This window comes from Ursus maritimus, unplaced genomic scaffold (assembly GCF_017311325.1).
Source record: "Ursus maritimus isolate PB19 unplaced genomic scaffold, ASM1731132v1 scaffold_19, whole genome shotgun sequence".
In the NCBI taxonomy this organism is placed as follows: Eukaryota; Metazoa; Chordata; class Mammalia; order Carnivora; family Ursidae; genus Ursus; species Ursus maritimus.
In genome coordinates, this window is record NW_024424341.1 from 40301364 (window position 1) to 40321467 (window position 20104).

Below are 20104 nucleotides of genomic sequence, written 5' to 3' on the forward strand. Positions count from 1 at the left end.
GATTTTACTTATTTATTTGTCAGAGAGAGAGAGCACAAGCAGGGGTTTCCAGCAGGCAGAGGGAGAAGCAGGCTCCCCAATGAGCAAGGAGCTCATCTCAGGACTCGATCCCAGGACCCCGGGACCATGACCTGAGCTGAAGGAAGATGCTTAACTGACTGAGCCGCCCAGGGATCACACCAATTTCACCATTTTTAAGTGTACAATTTAGTGGCATTAAGTGTATTCACACTGTTGTACAGCCATCACCACCACCTCCAGAACTTTTTCCATCTTCCCAAACTGAAAACTCTGTACCCATTAAATAATTACCCCCCAACTATGTCCTGCCACCAGCCCCTGGTAACAACCACATTACTTTCTGTTTCTACGAATTTGACTACTCTGGGTACCTCATACAAGTGTGCTCAAACATTATTTGTCCTTTTGTTGGAATATCCCCTTTTCAAAATGAGTGAACTCCTGGTTAAAGATGACTGGGTTTTTTTTGTTTTGTTTTTTGTTTTTTTAAGATGGCTGTTTAGGGGCGCCTGGGTGGTTCAGTAGGTTAAGCATCTGCCTTCAGCTCACATCATGATTCCAGGGTCCTGGGACTGAGTCCTGCATCAGGCTCCCTGCTCAGTGGGGAGCCTGCTTCTTCCTCTGCCTGCCACTTTCCCTGCTTGTGCTCTCGCTCTCTCTCTGGCAAATAAATAAATAAAATCTTAAAAAAAAAAAAAAAAGATTGCTGTTTAATCCCACCTTTTTATCTCCAGGCCCTCACAATACCCTACTAAAATAATAGTAAAGGAGGTAAAAGGTACAAATCCACAACAAGAGACGGGAATTTCAATGGAAATCAAGAAATAAGACAGACATTTCAGCAGACTTATTGAAGACATAAAATAGAGGATGGACACAAAGAACAAATATTGTATGATGCCCCTTATATGAGGTACCTGGAGTGGTCAAATCACAGACACAGAAGATAGGTGGTTGCCAGGGGCTGTGGGGAGGGGAAAACAGGAAAGCACGGCTAAATATGTACAGTTTCAGTTTGAGTAGATGGAAAAGTTCTGGAGGTGGATGGTGGTGAGGGTTGCACAACACTGTGAATGTAGTTAATGCCATTGAACCGTATACTTAAAAATGGTGAAAACAGTAAATTTTATTTATGTTTATTTTACCCTACATACACACAAAAATAGAGAATGGAGGTAACTGGTAAAGCCAAGCACAGGAGGCCAAAGACTGGAATGCCCATGGCAGGGGAGGGAAACAGCAGCCAAGTGGGGAGCAAATCATCCCTGGGACCCCCAAGTGGCTTGTGTCATATAAATTCCAAGTACAACAAAGGGTAGGAATAAGACAAGGGGCTGAACCTTACCCCCATCCCACCACTCTGAACAAACAGCCATGTGATAGCTTGATATGGCACCCCATACCCAGAAAAATGGCAGAGGCTCTTCTCTAAAAAAGAACTGAACATCCCTGAACACAGTCTTGCTCTTAGAGGGTCTCCAGTTAAATGTCTAAGAGAGTGGCTTCCCACCTGATCATCCTAACTGAAGTCCTTCGGTCTGAGTCCACTGCAGCAAGCACAGAGGCCCCATCACAGAGATGATTTATCATCTGGTTCTCCTATGTGCTCCAATAGTTACCAGAGCTCAACGAAACCCTCCAAAAGGAAGACTCACTCTAAGACAAGCAAACAAAACATAACCAAGAGGCAAGGGGCATCCTCATACAATGGAACTGTCACTAAAGCAAAGGCTGTACATAGAAAAGGCACCACCCAGACATAAGGGCCCACCTAACAATACACGCAGCCTGGACCTCAGTCCCACATGAAGGAAATAAAGGCAACTCGGGAATGGAAGAGAAGTTTAAAATATCTCTAAGTACTACCCCGTGAGGTAAACCTTCATTTAACATAGCTAGAAATTAAGATAATGTCTAAAATGGATGAATCAAGGCCTGGTGATGTAAGCATATTATTTAGAGAAACCACCAAGAGAAACAGCCGAATGAGTTAAAAGTGGTTGCCTCCATAGGACCACGGCAGGGGAGAGGTAGGCTGGGAATAATTGCTATGCAATATAAGCCCTTCTGCATGATTTTATGGTTTAACCTTACGCATGTATTAGCAGCACTTTGATTTTTTTTTTTTAAAGAAAATGACTGGAAGGTTTTTGCTGGTTTTTTTTTTTAATTTTTTGTAGCATTGTTTCATTCTGGAATTTTCCAATTAAGCTTTTGGCTAAACACATACATATGATAATGATAATTATTCAGGAATCGGGAGGTTTGTAAAAACACTGTGTGCCATTAGAGTAATCAAGCTCAGCTCTAACACATCTTGGCTTTTCAGGATAATTAGACCACACTGGAGGCCCAGATGGGGTGAATGAGAAAGCCATGGGTGTCTGCCATATAGTAACAAGAAAACATCACCCAGAACTACTCAACTGGCAATTGAAATTTGCATGTTAACTTAGTACACAACAAGAAATGAATAAAAATGCCTGGATTTGAGGCAAAACATTTCACTTTAAAAACCAAACATAGAACATAGGTGCGATAACGAAGACCGTACACAACTCATTTTAAGCCCTCACATATTAAAATAGAATCTGTAAAGCTAGAAGTGGTTCCCTCCATATCTCCTATTTTTTTAAAAAGGTCACCTTCTACTGTGAGCATCTTTCTTGAAATTTCACAAAACACAAAAAAAATCATTTGTCTGTGAATTCACCCAACAGAGATGTTTTGCACGTCTGCTCAAGGTCCTGAGTTGGTACTAAGAATGCAGAGGCAACGAGGTACATATAGTCCCTGCTTTCAGCACAACCTACCGACTCGGGTAGAAAATAGATACAGAACTAGGCAATTCACCACAATGTGATTAGCTCAATGGCAGAGTTAGCACAGGTTGGATAGGAAGGTTGGATGGGATCCTGTGGACGGAGCAACTATCTCAGACAGCCAATCTCCGGACAGCAGTGAGAAGGCCCTGGGACTGGATATCTAGACTAGGAGCCGCAGTGAGAAGGCTCCAGAGGGAGAATCCCAGAGAAGTCTAATGTGGCTTCCAGAACGGAGGACGAAGGCTGGAGGGTAGAGACAATGGAAGAAGACTTTGCCTCCAATTTTGACCTCAAACTTTCTAGTTTGGTTCTTCTTTCCAACCTGTGTCTTGACTCAGGTGGAAGACCCTGAGGTTAAAGTATCCTGCCATGGGAACCAAAACTACCCCCTCAAGCAATAAGGACTGCCCTGAGCCAGCAGACCCTGCCCAGGACTGTCTTTAAGATAGTGATCCATTTGACCTTCACTGCCTATCTGCTCACACCCACCCACGTTTGTCCCACATTTTCCTTATAAACTGGAAATATTTTCCGCAATTTGGAGATAATCTTTGAGACCCCAGTCTGCTATCTTCCCCAGGGTTGGCCTCACGGAAGTAAATTCCTTTCTCATTTCCCCACCACCCATTTCACGCCTTTCGATTTTGTCAGTGGTGAGTGGCCAAACCGGTCTGTTTGAGACACCACCACCACCCACCCGCCTGCCAGGCATTGCGTACCACCTCAACCGACTACAAGAAAGAGGGACAGTAAAAGCGTAGGTGGTAGACAGAAGAATTAAGTGGGAGCCAGTTCACACAGGGTTTTGTAAACAACAGACCCTAGATTATTCTAAGATCATAGAGCCACGAGGAGTCACGGAAGGTTTTTTGGGGTAGGACTTGAGGTCAGGTCTGGCATCATAAGATTTGCATTTTAGAAAGATTTTCCTTGGATAAATTCATCATAGACTAGTTTCTATTATTTTGTTTACTTACCAGTCACACACACACACACACACACACACACACACACACACTTCTTACCCATTTCTGTTGTTTGTTGTTAGGGTCATTGGACAGATATTTGAGTAATGGTAAGATTAATAATATAACTAGGGGTGCCTGGGTGGCTCAGTTGGCTAAGAGTCTGACTCTTGATCTCGGTTCAGGTCATGATCTCAGTTCAGGTCATGATCTCAGGGTCATGAGATCAAGCCCCGCCTCAGGCTCCTCGCTGGGCATGGAATCTGCCTGAGATTCTCTCTCTCAAAAAAATAAATATTTTTTAGAAGATTAATATAACTAATTACAGAGTGCTATTAGGTTTACAAAGCACTTTACCATATGCACTCTCATGGCAGGTACCTAGGAGGCAAATGGTATGGACAGAGATTTCCTGTTATCACCACTTTTCCACCCTGTGTCCACGGAAGATACTGAGTAACCAATCATGGCACAGAGTCCTGATGATTTCAGACACATCCTCAGAATTGTCAACACAAATCTCCTGGCAAGCAGTGCCATCTACTTGAGTTATCATTTGATGAAAAATTTGATTTGCCATCCTAGAATGGAGTAAAGCACATCCATTATGGAATCATACAGATGAGGTTGAAATTCATTATTTCCCGTCTTAGTATTGGATCTGAGTTACTTGACATCCCTGAGCCTCAGTTTCCTCATTTAAAAATTAGAAAGGCACCTGGGTGGCTCAGTCAGTTGAACAGCCTTGATTTCAGCTCAGGTCATGATCTCAGGGTGGTGAGATCGAGCCCTGCCTCAGGCTGGGCACTCAGCCAGGAGTCGGCTTGAGATTCTCCCCCTCTTCTCAATCCCAATAAATCAATCTTTTTTTAAAAATCAGAAATAGGGGTGCCTGGGTGGCTCAGTTGATTAAGCAACTGCCTTCAGATCAGGTCATGATCCCAGAGTCCCAGGATCAAGTCCCGCATCAGGCTCCCTGTTCAGCAGGGAGTCTGCTTCTCCCTCTCCTCCCTGCCTCATGTCCTCTCTCTCTCTCATTCTCTCTCTCAAGTAAATAAATAAATAAATAAATAAAATCTTTTAAAAAAATAAAAATTAGAAATAAAAACATTCAGAGCTACTACTAATTAAAAGGCAGCAAATAGGGGCACCTGGGCAGCTCAGTCAGTTAAGCATCTGACTTCAGCTCAGGTTATGATCTCAGGGTCCTGGGATCGATCCCCGTGTTGGGCTCCATGCTCAGCAAGGAGTTCACTTCTCCCTCTGCCTCTCTTCCTGCTTATGTTCTCTCATATGAATAAATAAAACCATTTGAAAAAGATAAAAATAAAAGTCAGCAAACAATGAAATTGCATCATCTGTGCATTTACCTACGGAAATTCAATGATCATACTCTGAAAAGAGATAAGGAGGGAGACAGAAATCAGTCACAATTCCACATAATGTGCCTGCACCACAGAACAAACACGGGATGGGAGATCCCATAGCACCATCAATTAGTCTCAGTTTTGGCGTGTATCTCAGAATAAGCATTTCACTGCACAGAGAGTGGTTCTTTGAAGGGACATATTTTCCAGAAACACAGGTCTTAAATCCAAGCCAACGATGTCATGTTACTTAACTGAAAAGCTAGCAGTCTATTCCAACGCTAGAGGAAAAACTGACTGGCAGGGCATCTCTAAGGATAAAATGGACATATCCCTAATGGTTATATATGACCAAAAAAATCTTCCAAATTCCATTTCCAATTAGATTGAAAAGTTCACAGCAGACAATTACTTCCCCTGTAATAATGGGGATGAGGGGTAAAGTAAAATATGTTTATTTTTACAGATATCACAAAGTAGTCTAAAGGAATTAAATTCGGGAGAAGGGGGACAAGACTTCATAGATGAGAGGAGATTAGTGGCTACCGGGGCATTTACTACCTCTGGGCAAGGGCAGGGAAATGATGGGGCCTGCCAGGGTCAGAGGGCTCTGCTTGGCTAAGGAAGCACTAATACTTTACACATCTCTATGGGTAAGGCAACAGATAAGAATAGATGAAAATTCAAAACACAGAGCTAGTCTTCCTCTCTGGTTAAATGGGTGGCGGTGCAGAAGGCTGGGACCTGTACTGAAAGACATCATCATCCCCCGATGCTTGGGTCCAGGTCCCACTAGAAGGGGACGCTTGTGAGACACACAGATCATATCTTGCCCTCAGGCATTTGAAGCCCAGGTGAACTTATATTGTGAATTATAATAAAAAATACATATTTGGTCTTCATCCTGTTTCCGAAACAGAGCTCCTAAAACACTTGGAATTTCCTAAGTAATGATAGTGATAAAGGTGTCTTCTTATATGTTAATGAGGTAATTTCTAGAAAGTGCCTAAGAATGGAGGCTGGTTGCCAGTACAATGGACCTGGTCATTAACAGGGTTAGACCTCTCAGTCCCAGCCTTCTACCCTCTACCCCCCACTCCCAACCTCCAAGGAGGCAAGAGAGGCTGGAGATTGAATCAATTGCCAATGGCCAATGAGTTAACCAATCATGTCTGTGTAATGAAGCTTCTATAATAACCTAAAAGGATGGGATTTTGAGAGTTTCCAGGTTGGTGGAGATGTAGAGATGCAGGGAGGGTGACATGCCCAGAGAGGGCATGGAAGTTCCACACCCCTTTCCACATACCTTGCTCTGTGCATCTCTTCTGTCTGGCTGTTCCTGGGTTATATCCTTTTATAATAAACCAGTGATCTAGTAAGTAAAATATTTCTCTGAGTTCTGTAAGCCACTCCAACAAATGAATTGAACCCAAGAAAGGGCATTGTGGGAACCTCTGATTATTAGCCAATTGGTCAGAAGTATGGTAACGACCTGGACTTGTGACTGGGTCTGGAGTCCAAGGGGGTTGGGGGGGTCATTGGAGCCCCCAATCTGTAGCTGGTTGGTCAGAAGCATAGGTGATACCTGGGGTTGTGATTGACATCTGAAGGGGGGGCAGTCTTGTAGGACTGAGACCTCAACCTGTGGGATCTGTCGCTATCTCCGGGTAGATAGTGCCAGAATTGAGTTGAATTGTAGGACACTCCAGCTGGTGTCCAAGAATCACTTGTTGGTATACACACATTGGAATTGGGATCTTGTGGCTCTTAAGCAGGGGAGCAACACAGGATTTGGGTTTTTGGAAGCCATGGTATGAAACATGTCACAGTTCTTAAACATTTTCTAGCACACAAGGTGGAAATTCATATACATAATATACTATGGGCTATCACGTTAATCATCTGCAATTACGCATGGTTCCTGGTGCCATATGGTGTGGGAAACCATGAGTTGCAAGATATTAACTAGAAGCAACAAGATTGGTGATCCATGGAGTGTAGCTAGATGAGTACTCTCGGTTTCAGTATTGGATACCTGGTTGAGTCCCGGGGCCAGTGATGGGAATGAGCGGTGTGGGTAAAGGGCAGGTTTATTTGGGGGAAGGGTATAGATGCAGATAATTTGGAACATGTTGAGTTGGAAGTGCCTTTTAGACACACCCCCAAGGAATTGCATCTAGAAAGTATATAGTTTGTGTGACGTGGGAGTCAGAAGATCCGGAAGGAAGATGTAAATTTGGGAATCATCAGCTTTGAGATGGAAAAGGATGAGCTAAGGAAGCATGAGAAGCTAAGCTAGGTTCCAGGCCTGGAAGGGAAAGGAATGAACATGAGTAAGAGCTCAACTCCCTGGCAGGAAGCTGGTACTGAAGCGAGTTATTTCATAGCCTTCCTTTGAAGCCATTGTGCACCAGGCTCAACACAACCTCTAGTCTTCTTTCCTGCCTCCCCCTCTCCGCATTCTCACGCTTCTCTTCATTTGTTCATTCAGTTCACCAGACATCCTGTCTGTGCCCTGCCCTCATCCAACTGTTCATCCATACCTCAATTTACTGAGAAGCAGACACACGCAAATAATTAAAAAGACATATTGGAGAGAGACAAATGCCATGAAGAAAAAGTAAGCAAGTTAAGGACATATAGTGATGCCGGTGTCCTATTTTAATCAAGACAGTAAGGAAAGTCATCTCTGAAATTATACTTGAGATCTGAATGAAGTGCAAAGTTCTGGGTGAAGAAAGGGTGGCTAGAACAGAAAGGTGAAATGAGGCAACAAGGGGCTAAGTAATACGTTTTTATAAACCTAAGTAAGGAATCTAGCTTTCACTCTGTGTGACAAAGGATCACTGGGGAGAGGAGTATTGAGTAGGAGAAGGACGTGATCTGACTTAGATTTTGGCAAGATCCCTCTGGCTGCTGTGTGGAGAATTAACTACTGGCGGCAAGAACAGAGGTAGAGGGACCTTTCAGGAAGCAACTGCAGTCATCCTGGGCAGTGTAAGTGGGGTTTGTTATAGAGGGATAGGAATGGAGATGGTGAGAAGTGATCAGATTCAGGTTATAGTTTATAGATGGAACGGACAGGATTTGCAATCGGAACAGATTTCAGGGTGAGAGAGAAGTCAAGGATGACTCCACGGATGAACAGTTGAATAAATAAATGGTACCAGTTACCCCAGTGATGAATAGTAGGCAAAGGTTAATTTTAGAGGGAAAATCGGGAGCATTGCTTTGGAGACACAAAGTTAATTAGATGCCAATTAGACATCCAACTAGAGGTTGAGGAGACTATGGCTTATATGAATCCAGAGTTCACAGAATTGATCAAAGCTGCAGACAAATGCTTGGGACAGGTCTGCGTAGAGTGCCATTGAAAGCCACAAGCCTAGATGAGACCATCTGAAAGTGTTGGACAGAGTCCCAGCTCCAGCAGCTGCGAAGGGGAAGGGGGGGGCGGGAATTGGATTGGTAATGGGATAATGTAACGGGGCCTTGAGAACTTCAAAAGGGTCACAGTAGCCTCAAAGCGGAAAGGCCCGGGTCTTAAAGGGGCTCGCCAGGACCTTGAAGGCGGATGGGCCACTTTCCACGCTGAGAGATCCGCATTAGCGGACACAGGACGCAGGACAAGATACGACGGTCTGGAAATGGCGGAGGCCGCAGGTGAGATCAAGAGCGCCGCGCGCGTCTCCACTCCAACCCACCGTGTCCTGGCGCCACGAGGTACTTCGCCTCTCCCTGAATCGCCTCTCAAGCAGCGCGAGCACCGCTGCCCAGGACTAGGCCAAGCCGCGCCGCCGGGACTACCGAGACAGCCGGGGAAGGCTGAGCCGCCCGCTGCCGGCAGAGTCTCGCGAGAGCCCGGCCTCGCCAGCCCAGCATGCCCCGCGTCGCCGCCGCTGCCGCCGCCGCCGCCGCCGCGCCGCGGCTTGAGGGCGGGAGGCTGGGGGAGGGTAGCGGAGCCGGCTCCGCCGCCATGTTGGGTCTGAGGCGGCTGCTGTAGGCGCCGACGGAGCGAGCGGGTTTGCGGAGCGGCGACAGCGGCGTGGGATCTGCCTCTCTGCGAGCGGCCCGGAGCGGCGGCGGCGGCGGCGCCATGAGCGGGGGCACCCCTTACATCGGCAGCAAGATCAGCCTTATCTCCAAGGCGGAGATCCGCTACGAGGGCATCCTCTACACCATCGACACCGAGAACTCCACCGTAGCCCTCGCCAAAGGTACGCCGGGGCGGGCCTCGGGGTGGGGTGCTGCGCCCGGCTCTCGGCCCGCGGCCTCCTCGCTCCCTTTTTGCCCCCTCCGTGGTCCTCCCGGAGGCCGCTCCCTTCCCTCCCTCCGGGCCCGGACGTCGCGGGCCTGGCCGCGGCCTCCCCCGGGCTTCCTGGCTTCCACCCCGAAGGTCCGCGCCTTCAATCCGGGAACTACAGGACCGAGAGCGGGGCGGGCGGGGCGGCCCTGAAGTCCGAGAACGGGCCGGAGAACACGGAGAGACGTGTCTTCCAACTCCGAAATTCGGGGATTCTGTCGTCTTGCCACAAAACAAAGCCTGAGTATTCAAAGAATTTTTCCGCCTAGCTCGAGTTTAGTGCTGATTTGTTGATTCTAAGGCACCTATTTTCTCACGTTCTTCATTTCGATTCTTTACGGTATTCATCAGGTGAACTGTAAGTAATGTGCCAAAACTTTGGGTTTGCTCAGCGACGCAGACGGTCTCCAAATGCCACCAGTACCACCGAGCAGATTCCATCCCACTTGTCTCCTACGTGGTATTTACCTGTTAAACCGGAATCCTTCTCAAAGGCTGTTGTGCAACCATCTCTTTATAAACGCTTGCGCTTCTCGCACTGTGTTTCTGGAAAGCCGAGCTGGTGGGGAGGAGGGTCCCAGCTTGATCCAGGACCCTTGTTCCGAGGGCAGGTCTGAGTGGTCCGTGGGCGCTGACCTGTCCCTGTGGAGGCTCTCTGGGATGGCGAGTTGTGGGCATTGAGGAAGAAAGTGTTGTACCCGTATTATTTCATTAAGCGTCGCCCAGTCTGAGTGGGTTTTGTTTCGGTTCACACGTGCTGGGCCTTCGGTCCGCCAGAAAACCAGGAAGAAAATAAACTTTAACTCCTGCTCTTAAAACAAGTCTCACAAGTTTGAAATACTGAGGAGAGGGTAGCGAGATAACTGAGGTAGCTTTCCAATACATCTGGTAGAGTTACGGAGTGAGTACTGTGATAAGAGTCAGAGGGCCAGGGCTAGGAAGAAATTTTCTGCATTTGTAAAAAGAAGAAAAATTTATTTATAACTAGTAGGAGAGTCATTTCACAGTATCACACAAGTATTTAGTGACATTTTCGGGGTCCTTTTTAATAACACTCGTGTTGGGACAAATTTTATACCTAAGGAGCCTTTAATTTTTTTTTTTTTTTTATCTTCCCTTCTTTTCCACTCCCAGCCCATGGATATTTAGCTGTATAGTGTCTTAGTTTTTATGGCTTTGTGAAATTATTAAAAAGGCTTTCTAAAGTTCTTGGTGAGAACCACATACAGTATTTTTCATTAAAGTGGTTTAATAACTTTTTAAAAAGCATTGTTTTACCTAATCTGAATTTTAAGGTGTCTTGCCAGCTTAGTGACTTACTGAGTTGACTGTGCTTTTAGTCCTCACAGTGAAATAAAATAATGTACATTTTTGAGATTTCTGATGTATTAACTTTAGTCTTTTAAAAATCTTTCAGTGTATTCTTTTATACAAGAAAACCAAGTCTATCTTGTTAATGACCCATGTTAAAAAAAAAAATCCTTTCAGCTTCTAGAGCCAATAAACTAGTTTCATTAGTCTTTCATAGTTCAATTCATATGCCAATTTGTTCCTTGTATCATGACTTGATAAATACTAATACAGTAATGAAAAGATTTTTTTAAATCATTGAATGTGTATCTGTATTTATGGTTTTGATCATTAATCCCACATACATAATACATGCTTTTTCTTCAGTAGGAGTTATTTAATATGTAACAGAGGTTTGGGAATTCAATTGTATTTGCAAAAACTGAAGACCCAATTTTGATGGTTTATTCTCCTTAGCAGTTTCTAATCTAAAACTCCTATATAGCTATCCAGTGAACACTGGGCACTTCAAATTTCAGAATTAGAAGTAGGGTGTTTGGTCTCAAAATTTTAGAATTTATATGACTTGTGAAGGAATTTGATATCTGATATTCCACCTTTTTCAAAATTTGGATGAAGAATGGCAGTCTAACAGAGTAGAGTTTAGAATACAGTATGTATTTGCATTTAGAGATCCCGGTTATCTTTGTGAACTAGCAATTGAGTTAATCTCTTCAAATGACATTCTTAGAATTCTCTTGGATGTTAATTTTTTCCCCCTCTGGGAAGAGTTTTTTTTCCCCCTTTTTATTGTGAAATAACCACACATGTTGAAAAGATAACAGATAAAAATAAAATATTTCTAAACAAAGATCCTTGTAACTACCACCCAGGGCAAGACAGACATTGCCAGCATCCCAGAATCCTCCCACCCCCTGCATCTTTCCATCACCACTACTACCCACTTAAGCTGGATGTAAACATTATTCTTAGGTCTTACCACCTAAGTTTACATCACTAAATAATAGAGTTTATGTTTGTCCTTTTTTGAACTTTATATAAATGGAATCATCTTGTAGATATTTGATTTTGGTTTGTTGTGGCACAGTATTTCATCAGGAATATAAGAAGTTTATTCTGCATTTGTATTTGATATTCTCCAGTTAATGTTTAAATTGTTGACAGTTTTTGCTATTGTGAACAATGCCTTTATGAACATTTGTGTTTAAGTGCACCGATGCCTGTTTGTGTACTTTCCTTGAGGGTGTATACTTGAATTGCAGGATCATGGGGAATGTGTCTTTATTAGGTAATGCTAAGCAGTGTTGTTGTTGTTTTGTTGTCGTTCACTAGTTTTTATTTGAGTTTTATTAGTATATGAAAGTTCTAGTTCTACATCCCTTACCAACAATAATACTTAGTACCAGATATTTTAATTCTGTCCAGTCTGGTGAGTGTGGTTGTACCTGGCTTTAATCTTCCTGATTACTAATGAGCTGAACACTTTTTCATATCCTAGTCATTTGGATTTCGTCTTTCATGAAATGCCTTTGAAATCTTTTGCCCATTTTACTACTGAAATGTAGGTCTTTTCTAGAGTTCAGTATTCTGAGTACGAATCCTTTGCTGGGTATATCTGTTGCAAATATCTTTTCCCATTTAATGGTTTCTTTTGGTGAACAGAAGTTCATTTTAATGTAGACGTGTTTATTACTCTTATTTATGGCTAGTGTTTTTTTCTTATTCTTTTTTTTTTTTTTTAAGGGAATTTTTCCCTACCCCAAGGTCATGAAGATACTTTACTTTTTCAAAACTTTTTTGTTTTGCCTTTTCACTTAAATTTAGTAAGGGATTCTTTTGGTTTACATGATCCAGATTAAAACTTAGGTCCTTTACTTGGATGTTACTTATAATATAAATTCATGTGGAACTGTACAATGCTCTTAAAATTTTGGATTAGTTATATTTGATATGGTGTATAGTCGCGGTGACCATATGGCCTGGTTTGCCCTGGTGGAATGTTTGTGCCTGTTCTTCTGGATGATTATTAAAACATTCCTTTTGTCTCTTGAATATGTTCCAGTTTGGGTAAGAAATTGTATAATCACACTAAATATAATCAAAAGCCCAGTCCCAGAGGTAGTGACTAACTGGGTGATGTCTTTTATTATCTGCTAGAGATTTCACAGACTAGCTCTAGTTCTGTAAAGGTTAATACTGAAGTAAGTTTAATGGGCTTTGATACACAGAATTTTCTATATGAATGTCAGGGAGTTTTAAAGGCAACTTAGAAAGACTGATGTCAGTCTGTTAAGTCTGTTAATAGATCATTTGGTCTGTAGTTTGTCTCTTGGAGTCTTTATCACAGCTCTGAGTTTATTTTCTTCCTAACTCTGATTATGACCTGCCCGTAATCTTCTTTGCTTATTTGCATGTGTTTATTGTCACCTTCCCTCCCCCCATAGAGTCTGAGCTCCTGGGAGAATGAATGTTTATTGATGAATAAATGGAAATGATTTAGCATTTTAGTTTATTAATCTTACAGAAATCTCTTGGGAGGGGGAGCTCCAAATAGTACTTTCCATGTTCACAATTGTATATCTTTTTAAAATTGAAATGACTAAGATTTATGTTGCCCCCCACCCCGCCCCCAATAGTGAGAGATTTTGGAGAACAGAAATTCAGGAGGATAAAATCTTATGACAAAATTGACATTGTTAGGGAGGTGGAGTTTTTACCTTATGACTCAAGCTCAATTATAATTTTCATTTAAAATTTAAGGGAAGAATTACTTCAAGATGTTTGAGGAAATTGAAAAGTGGTGGCATGCACTAATAGTTTGTAGAATATTTCCAATTACTGTATATTACAGTATTCAGACACCCGTGTCTGTGAATATGATGCCCAGCACATACTGGAGCCTGGATACCAAGAGATTGCCCACAGAATGGAAGTTTCATGAAGGCAGAGTTTTTGTCTTATTCACTGCTCTATCCTTGGTGCCTAGAACAGTGCCTTGACATAGCAAGCCCCTGGTAAATATTTGAATAAATGAAAGGATAGTTGTAGTTATTGAAGATAGTTCTAATTATGGGAATTTCAAAGTTGGAGAAAGTACATATTTCCCATAGCGTTATGCGTGTAGATTTTTTACGATATTTAAATAAAATGGGTTAAAATGAGTGAAATTCTTATCTAATATATATTATGTTATCTATACCTGGATAATACACCACTCAAATGAAAACCAGGTTGCCACTGCATTAGGAAAAGAGACTTTGTGAAGAATGATTAATAAACCAGCTGATTTGTCCTTAAAATCAAGGCATTGGTAGAGGAATATCAAAGCTGGTTATTGATTATTTACTTAAATCATCTGCTGAGTCCTGCCCATTGGTATACCTTAGCCATTTCTTGATTGTTAATTAGCCACATACTCAAAAACTCCATTGAGTGAGTAGGAAAGCTTTGTAGGATGGATGGAATACCTGTGAAGTGCTTTATTGATTTCTTTCGTTTTCACATGAGTTGGGGACCTAATCTAGCAATTCACAAAATCACTACCTAGAATGTCAAAGATCTAGTAGCACTTCAAGCTGCAGTTTCTTTTGGTTGCCCTGTTTAGTAATGTTGCCAGAACTTGGAGCCTTGGAAACAGCTTATTGTTGCTGTACAGTCCACAGTAATTTGGGGAGTCTGAAGTCAATGCCAGAGACTAACTGCATTTTCCAATGGAGTAAGATAAGCTGTGGCTTTCTGAATCAGACGTGGAGAAAACAGCATAAAGCCTAAAGAAAATAATAATAGAAAGGAAGGAAATAAGAAGAGTAAAGAAATCTTATCTGTGCTTGACACATAGCAGGAGTTTTATAGTGTTTAACTTGGTGCCAAAGTAATAATACCAGTAACTGCAGATGGTTTAGCTTGAGTTTACTACTCCATGGTAGAAGATCCCCTCTACAGGAACAATTTACCTTTTTATTTTTCTGTGATGCTTTAATACTTTATTTGTTGTTGTTGTTGTTTTAATAGAGAGAGGCATGTGCGCACATGGGGAAGGGGCAGAGGGAGAGGGGGAGAGAGAGAATCTTAAGCCGGCTCTACGCTTTGGAAGTGCCACCACCGGGCTTGATCTCACAACCCTGTGATCATGACCTGAGCAGAAATCAAGAGTCCAACAATTAACTGACTGAGCCACCCAGGCACCCCTGAAATAATACTTTCAATTAGCTGTATTAAAATGTAGGTATCACTGAAGTAAGTTTTTTAATGGATGAAGTGTGTGTTAGTTTGTAAAATATTTTATTCACAGGGATCTTACTCTAGTTTTGTTTTTTGTTTTTTTAAAGATTTATTTATTTATTTGGAGTACGCAGCAGAGGGAGAGGGAGAATGAGGGAGAATAGAATCTCAAGCAGACTGCCTGTGGGGCTCGATCTCACAACCCTGAGATGATGACTTGAGCCGAAATGAAGAGTCCAACCCTCAACCTACTGAGCCACCCACGCACCCCTCTTATTCTAGTTTTGTGGGGTCTTTATTTCTCCAAGAAAATGTGACCCAAAAAGCCAATTGGAATGCCTAGTAGCTAGCTCTTTGGCCTTATTTAACCCTAGCTTTAACTTGTTTTTTTAGATGCAGATAATAGTGTCCATCATTCAGTCATTCTGAGAATTAAATGAGGTAGTATCAAAAGTGACTAGTTTATTGTAGGTGCTTAATAGAGAATATCTATCTCATTGTTATTTCCAGCCACCATCTCCAACTCTGGCTCTGGCACCCGAACTCCATAAGTCATTTAGACCTACTGTAATCTACAGTCTGTTGACCTTACTACCTTTCGCTGTCCCATATCCCCCTCATGGCTTTACTTCCTTCTCTATCTTGTTTAAATTCCATGAGCAGTTACAATCAGTACTTAGCATAAACTCAACCCCCCTGCTCCTCTCCTGCTTTCTTGTAGGAGCTTAGAGAAACCACAGTCTTGTTTCCATCAATGCAGACATGCTGACCAGTTTCACTCTAAATTTACGTTCACTAACCTCATCAGTCATGGTTACTTCCCTGCAGTCATATACTGTATTTCTGTAGTCTACTCATTCCATCTTTTGCATGACTCTTTCATTCCTTCTGTTTTCCTCTGACCTCCAACACCTACCCATCTTCACTTTCAACCTGTGAACCTTGCTTCCTGTTTAATTGAGGAAAGAATAGCAAGCAGAAGAGAATTTTGATAACTCATCCCACAATCCCACATAATACCCAGTTACTCACATCTGTGTTCCACACTCTACTTTTTCACTGACAGTGTAGAGAAGGTGTTCTCTGTCAGACCACCCTTCCCCTTATGCAGTAGATTTCATCCCCTCTTGATTCAAGGTCATTGCTGTAGCAGTTCTCTACTCTCTCCTGTAAATGCAGTTTTCCTTCTCTGCCACATCTTTCCTGTCTGTGTGGAGATATGATGCTAACTCATCCATCTTAAAAACATTAACAAGAAAACACTACTGCTCTTTTTTTTTTTTTAACACTACTCTAAACTGTTTCCTCTTTCTATCACCCCATTTCTGTTCTTCCCTTTACACCAAAACTCCTTGAAGGAATTGTCCACACCACTTACTTGTATTATTTTTTGAACCCAGGTTATTTAGGTTTTTATTTGCACAGATGACAAACTTCTTATCAAGGTCACCAAAGACTTCATGTTGCTAAATCCAGTGGTTGGTTCGTACCCTCAGTCTGTTTGACCAGTCACCAATATATGGCACAGTTGGGCTGTTCTCCTTGAAATACTTTCTTCACTTGACATTATCCTGGTTTTCTCCCATACCTCACTAGTTTCATCTCGGTCTCTTTTTTTTTTTTGATTCTTCAACTACTAAACTTCCAAATGTTGGCAAGCTCAGGGTCTCATTCTGTTTCTGTGTGTGTGTGTGTCTTTCACTGTATCTTTTTTATTTTACCATCTGCACTTTTCTCTTGATAATCTCATGCAGTTCCTGGCTTTGAATACTCTCTGTACATTACTGACTCCTATCCCCATCCTGGACCTCCTCACTTTTATACCCAAGTGCCTCATTACCACCACCACCTGGAGAAATGCTCAGTAGGTATCTCACACACCTGTTTCTCCATCTGATTGAATGACAGTTCATCCTTTTAGTTGGTAAGACCAAAAAACCTTTTGAGTCATCCTTAATTCTTCTGTTCTTCTCACACTTCATATGCATTTCTGATCCTATCACTTCTATTTTCAAAATATATCCAAAATTTGACCTCTTACTGCCTCTACTGCTCTGCTTTGGTTTATTATCTTGCACCAGACTTTTCAGAGACACTCAGGTGCTCATATTTCAATGTTGGCCTTTTATTTGATTCTCTTTTCACCCCCAGTTGTGTTTGCATCTTTACCATTTAAAAAAAAAAAAGGAAAACAACAACATGGAATGTGTGGGTGGCAAGTTTTTTTAGTGAGCCTGTGTTTTTCTTAATTACTTGACTGATTGTATCGTTCTAAATTCAGAATTTTTTTTTTCAAGATTTGTTTATTTGAGAGAGAGAGTGCGCCTGTGAGGGGGTGGGGGCAGGGGCCAGAGGGAGAGTAGCCTCAAGCAGACTCCCTGCTGAGCAGGGAGTCTGGCACAGGGCTTGATCCCACAGCCCATGGGATCATGACCTGAACTGAAACCAAGAGTTGGATGCTTAACCAACTGAGCCACCCAGGCACCTCAAGAATCTTTTTCTATAAAATTTTGAGGGTATTGGTTTGTTGTATTCTAACTTTCTGGTGTTGCTGATGCCAGTCTAATTCTTAGTCACTTTTCTCTCTGGAAGCTTTATTCTCAGAGTTCAGAAATGTTACCACACTGATTCCTGAGTGGCTCTCTGTGCACCTTACAAATCCGAAGACTCCAGGTCTCTTTAACCTAATAAATTCTCTGTCTTAGATTAGTTTCTGTCTTGTATCTGTTCCTCCGTTCCTCGCCCATGTTTTGTTTTGAATTTCTATTGAATGCAATATTGTGTGTATATATACTTTTTCCGTTATTTTCATCTCTGTCTCTTGGTTTTATAGTTTGGGAGATTAAAATACAAAACCAACTACAAGAAAGAAAGCACAACTGAAAGCAGCTTAAAGAGTAAAGATTAAATTTAGACTGCAGATTGGACAAGCTTTTACTTTTACTTGCTGTTGATAAATCTTACTAAAACTGTATGCAAGGGACTTTTTTGTTTTTTTAGGAATAAAACCATAAAGGACAAGGTGGATTTGGAAAGGAGAAAAGAAAGCAAAATTTTGGAGTTTGAAAAGCAAAGGGATGAATTTAAATGACTTAGAATTCTGAGTTGAGAAAGCTGCAACCTAAGTAGACAGTGGGGTAAGCCAAGAACTAACCTTATTTCCACCTAGACTCCTAAAAGACTTAGCAATTGGCATCACCAGTTGCAATGGAAACTAGAAGACTATGAAGTAATGAGGACTGGAGATGGAGTTAAAAACTGGAAGATTAACTCAAAATTTGTTTTGACGGTGGTCAGATTTCCAAATCTCCTTTTGCATTTCACACAGCTGGACAGCTACTCTTCCCCAACACTGGTACTGTCTAGAGAGGGTAAAATAGAGTTTCTGGAAAAACATGGGCACCATTAAGAACAGCTTGGAGCAAATGGGGCATAGAAGAAGCTTGCATCTGCCTGGTGCTTATTATTTAATAAGCTATTCATTCTGGAGAATTACTGGGCACCTACAGTGACTGCATGCTAGACAATATGATAGGTGCTAGGAAACAAAAGAGCATTAGAGACAAGATTCTTGAGAACGCCACATCTAAGATGCATCCTGGCAGATAATTACAGTTAGCCACATGAAGAGGCGTCTAGGAGGAAGCGTCTGGTCCCAGGCCATAGGGTGTTTGCAGTCTGTCAGGGAACAACTAGAGCCCAAAACTTTTATCCTAACCCATAACACCTTGCAGCTCACTTAAGGTTGGATCACACTAACTCTCAGTCAGGTCCTCAGGTCAGTCAAGTTCCTTCAGATTTGAGGCCTTTTCACAAGGTGCTTTGAATTGGAGTTTTTTGCCCTGCTTCTTATATGGCTGTGGTTGAAGAAATGAGCGGTGCAACAGATTAAGAAGTCACAGTGGAAAGAAAAAAGCAAAGAGCTCTGGAAGGCTTAAGTGACAGTGGAAATGTGTCAAATAACAAGCTCAGGCACTCTCCCCTTCCCTTTTATTTTGCTTCCACTGCTAAATTTATCTTAATATATTCAGTTTGTCATTTGAATGACAGGCTAACAAGTCTGAATTATCTTGGTGGATTTAGGGAGCCATTGAAAGTTTTTTAGCCAATAAGGTAACATGTCAGAGTCTAACTTTAGGAAGTTTATGCTGCAGCATTGTGCAAAAACTGATTGGGGGTGAGGGGAGAGGCTGACAATGGTGACATCAGTTGGAGTATTTTAAGAGTTTGGGAAAGAGGAAATATAGGCCTAAATGAGTTAAAATAGAGAGGGAAGAACAGATACATGAGAAATTAGGAGAGTGGGTTGGCCTTAAAAAAGTTGACTGGGCAAGGACCAGGAAAGAATTGAGTGTTGATGGTACATACAGTAGTTCCTATCAGCTGAAATTGGGATTGGATCAGAAGGGAATTAGGTTTATTTTTCCTGATTCTGCTTGAGCATCATCACCCCTGCAAAGCCTTCCCTGATTGCCATAAGTCGGGAAATGCTAGGTGTACCTTCTGTGTTCTCTTTTTGTCTTCTATTTTCTTCTTGTGCTTACCATGCCTGTCTTACTGTGTTTCACAACTAGACATCAGCATCTTTTCCCCCTTGTGTCCCTTGAACATAGCAAATTAACTATTTGTTGGTCACATAAAGCATTACTGTTTCTGAAAATTTACCTGGGTCGGAAAATGTAGTTATACAGCTTGATATTTAATAGAAAAAGACAGTGTGATAAATGAAGACAGTATTAAAGATATTTTATTCTCTCAGATTAATAATGATGAGTATAATTCAGTTTTCTTGTGCCATCCTGTGATTTTTAGAAATGTTTCAGGATCTTATCTACAGTTTCAAAAGGGTCCTTGTAAATATGTTTAGCATTATTACTGTTGTTTTGTTGTTACTGCTTCACCATCTAAATTTTTGAATCTCTTTTTGGTTGTACAATTCTCTCTTCATGCCACTCTCCCTAAATTCTTGTTCTCAGAAGTCATTATTCCGTTATGCTTAGTCTGACCTTCTCGTGGTTGAGGAAAAATATGTCAGTAAATCTGCAAATATTAGTAATTCAAGGGGAAGAATCTTGCATGGGGAAAGCAAGT

General features: G+C 41.9%; 1 protein-coding gene across 6 annotated transcripts in view; it reads left to right on the top strand.

Annotated features, from left to right (window-relative positions):
* The first annotated feature begins 9102 nt into the window (after positions 1-9102).
* LSM14A (LSM14A mRNA processing body assembly factor) overlaps positions 9103-20104 on the top strand; it is a 54286-nt gene continuing 43284 nt past the window's right edge. For 4 of the 6 annotated variants that reach the window (XM_040633716.1, XM_040633717.1, XM_040633720.1 and 1 more), the window contains exon 1: positions 9104-9395. In XM_040633716.1, the coding sequence (XP_040489650.1) occupies positions 9275-9395 (121 nt within the window). In that variant the 5' untranslated portion in view covers positions 9104-9274. Of the gene's footprint in view, positions 9396-20104 lie in introns of all 6 variants that reach the window. The other 2 variants (XM_040633715.1, XM_040633718.1) reach the window with 1 other exon arrangement.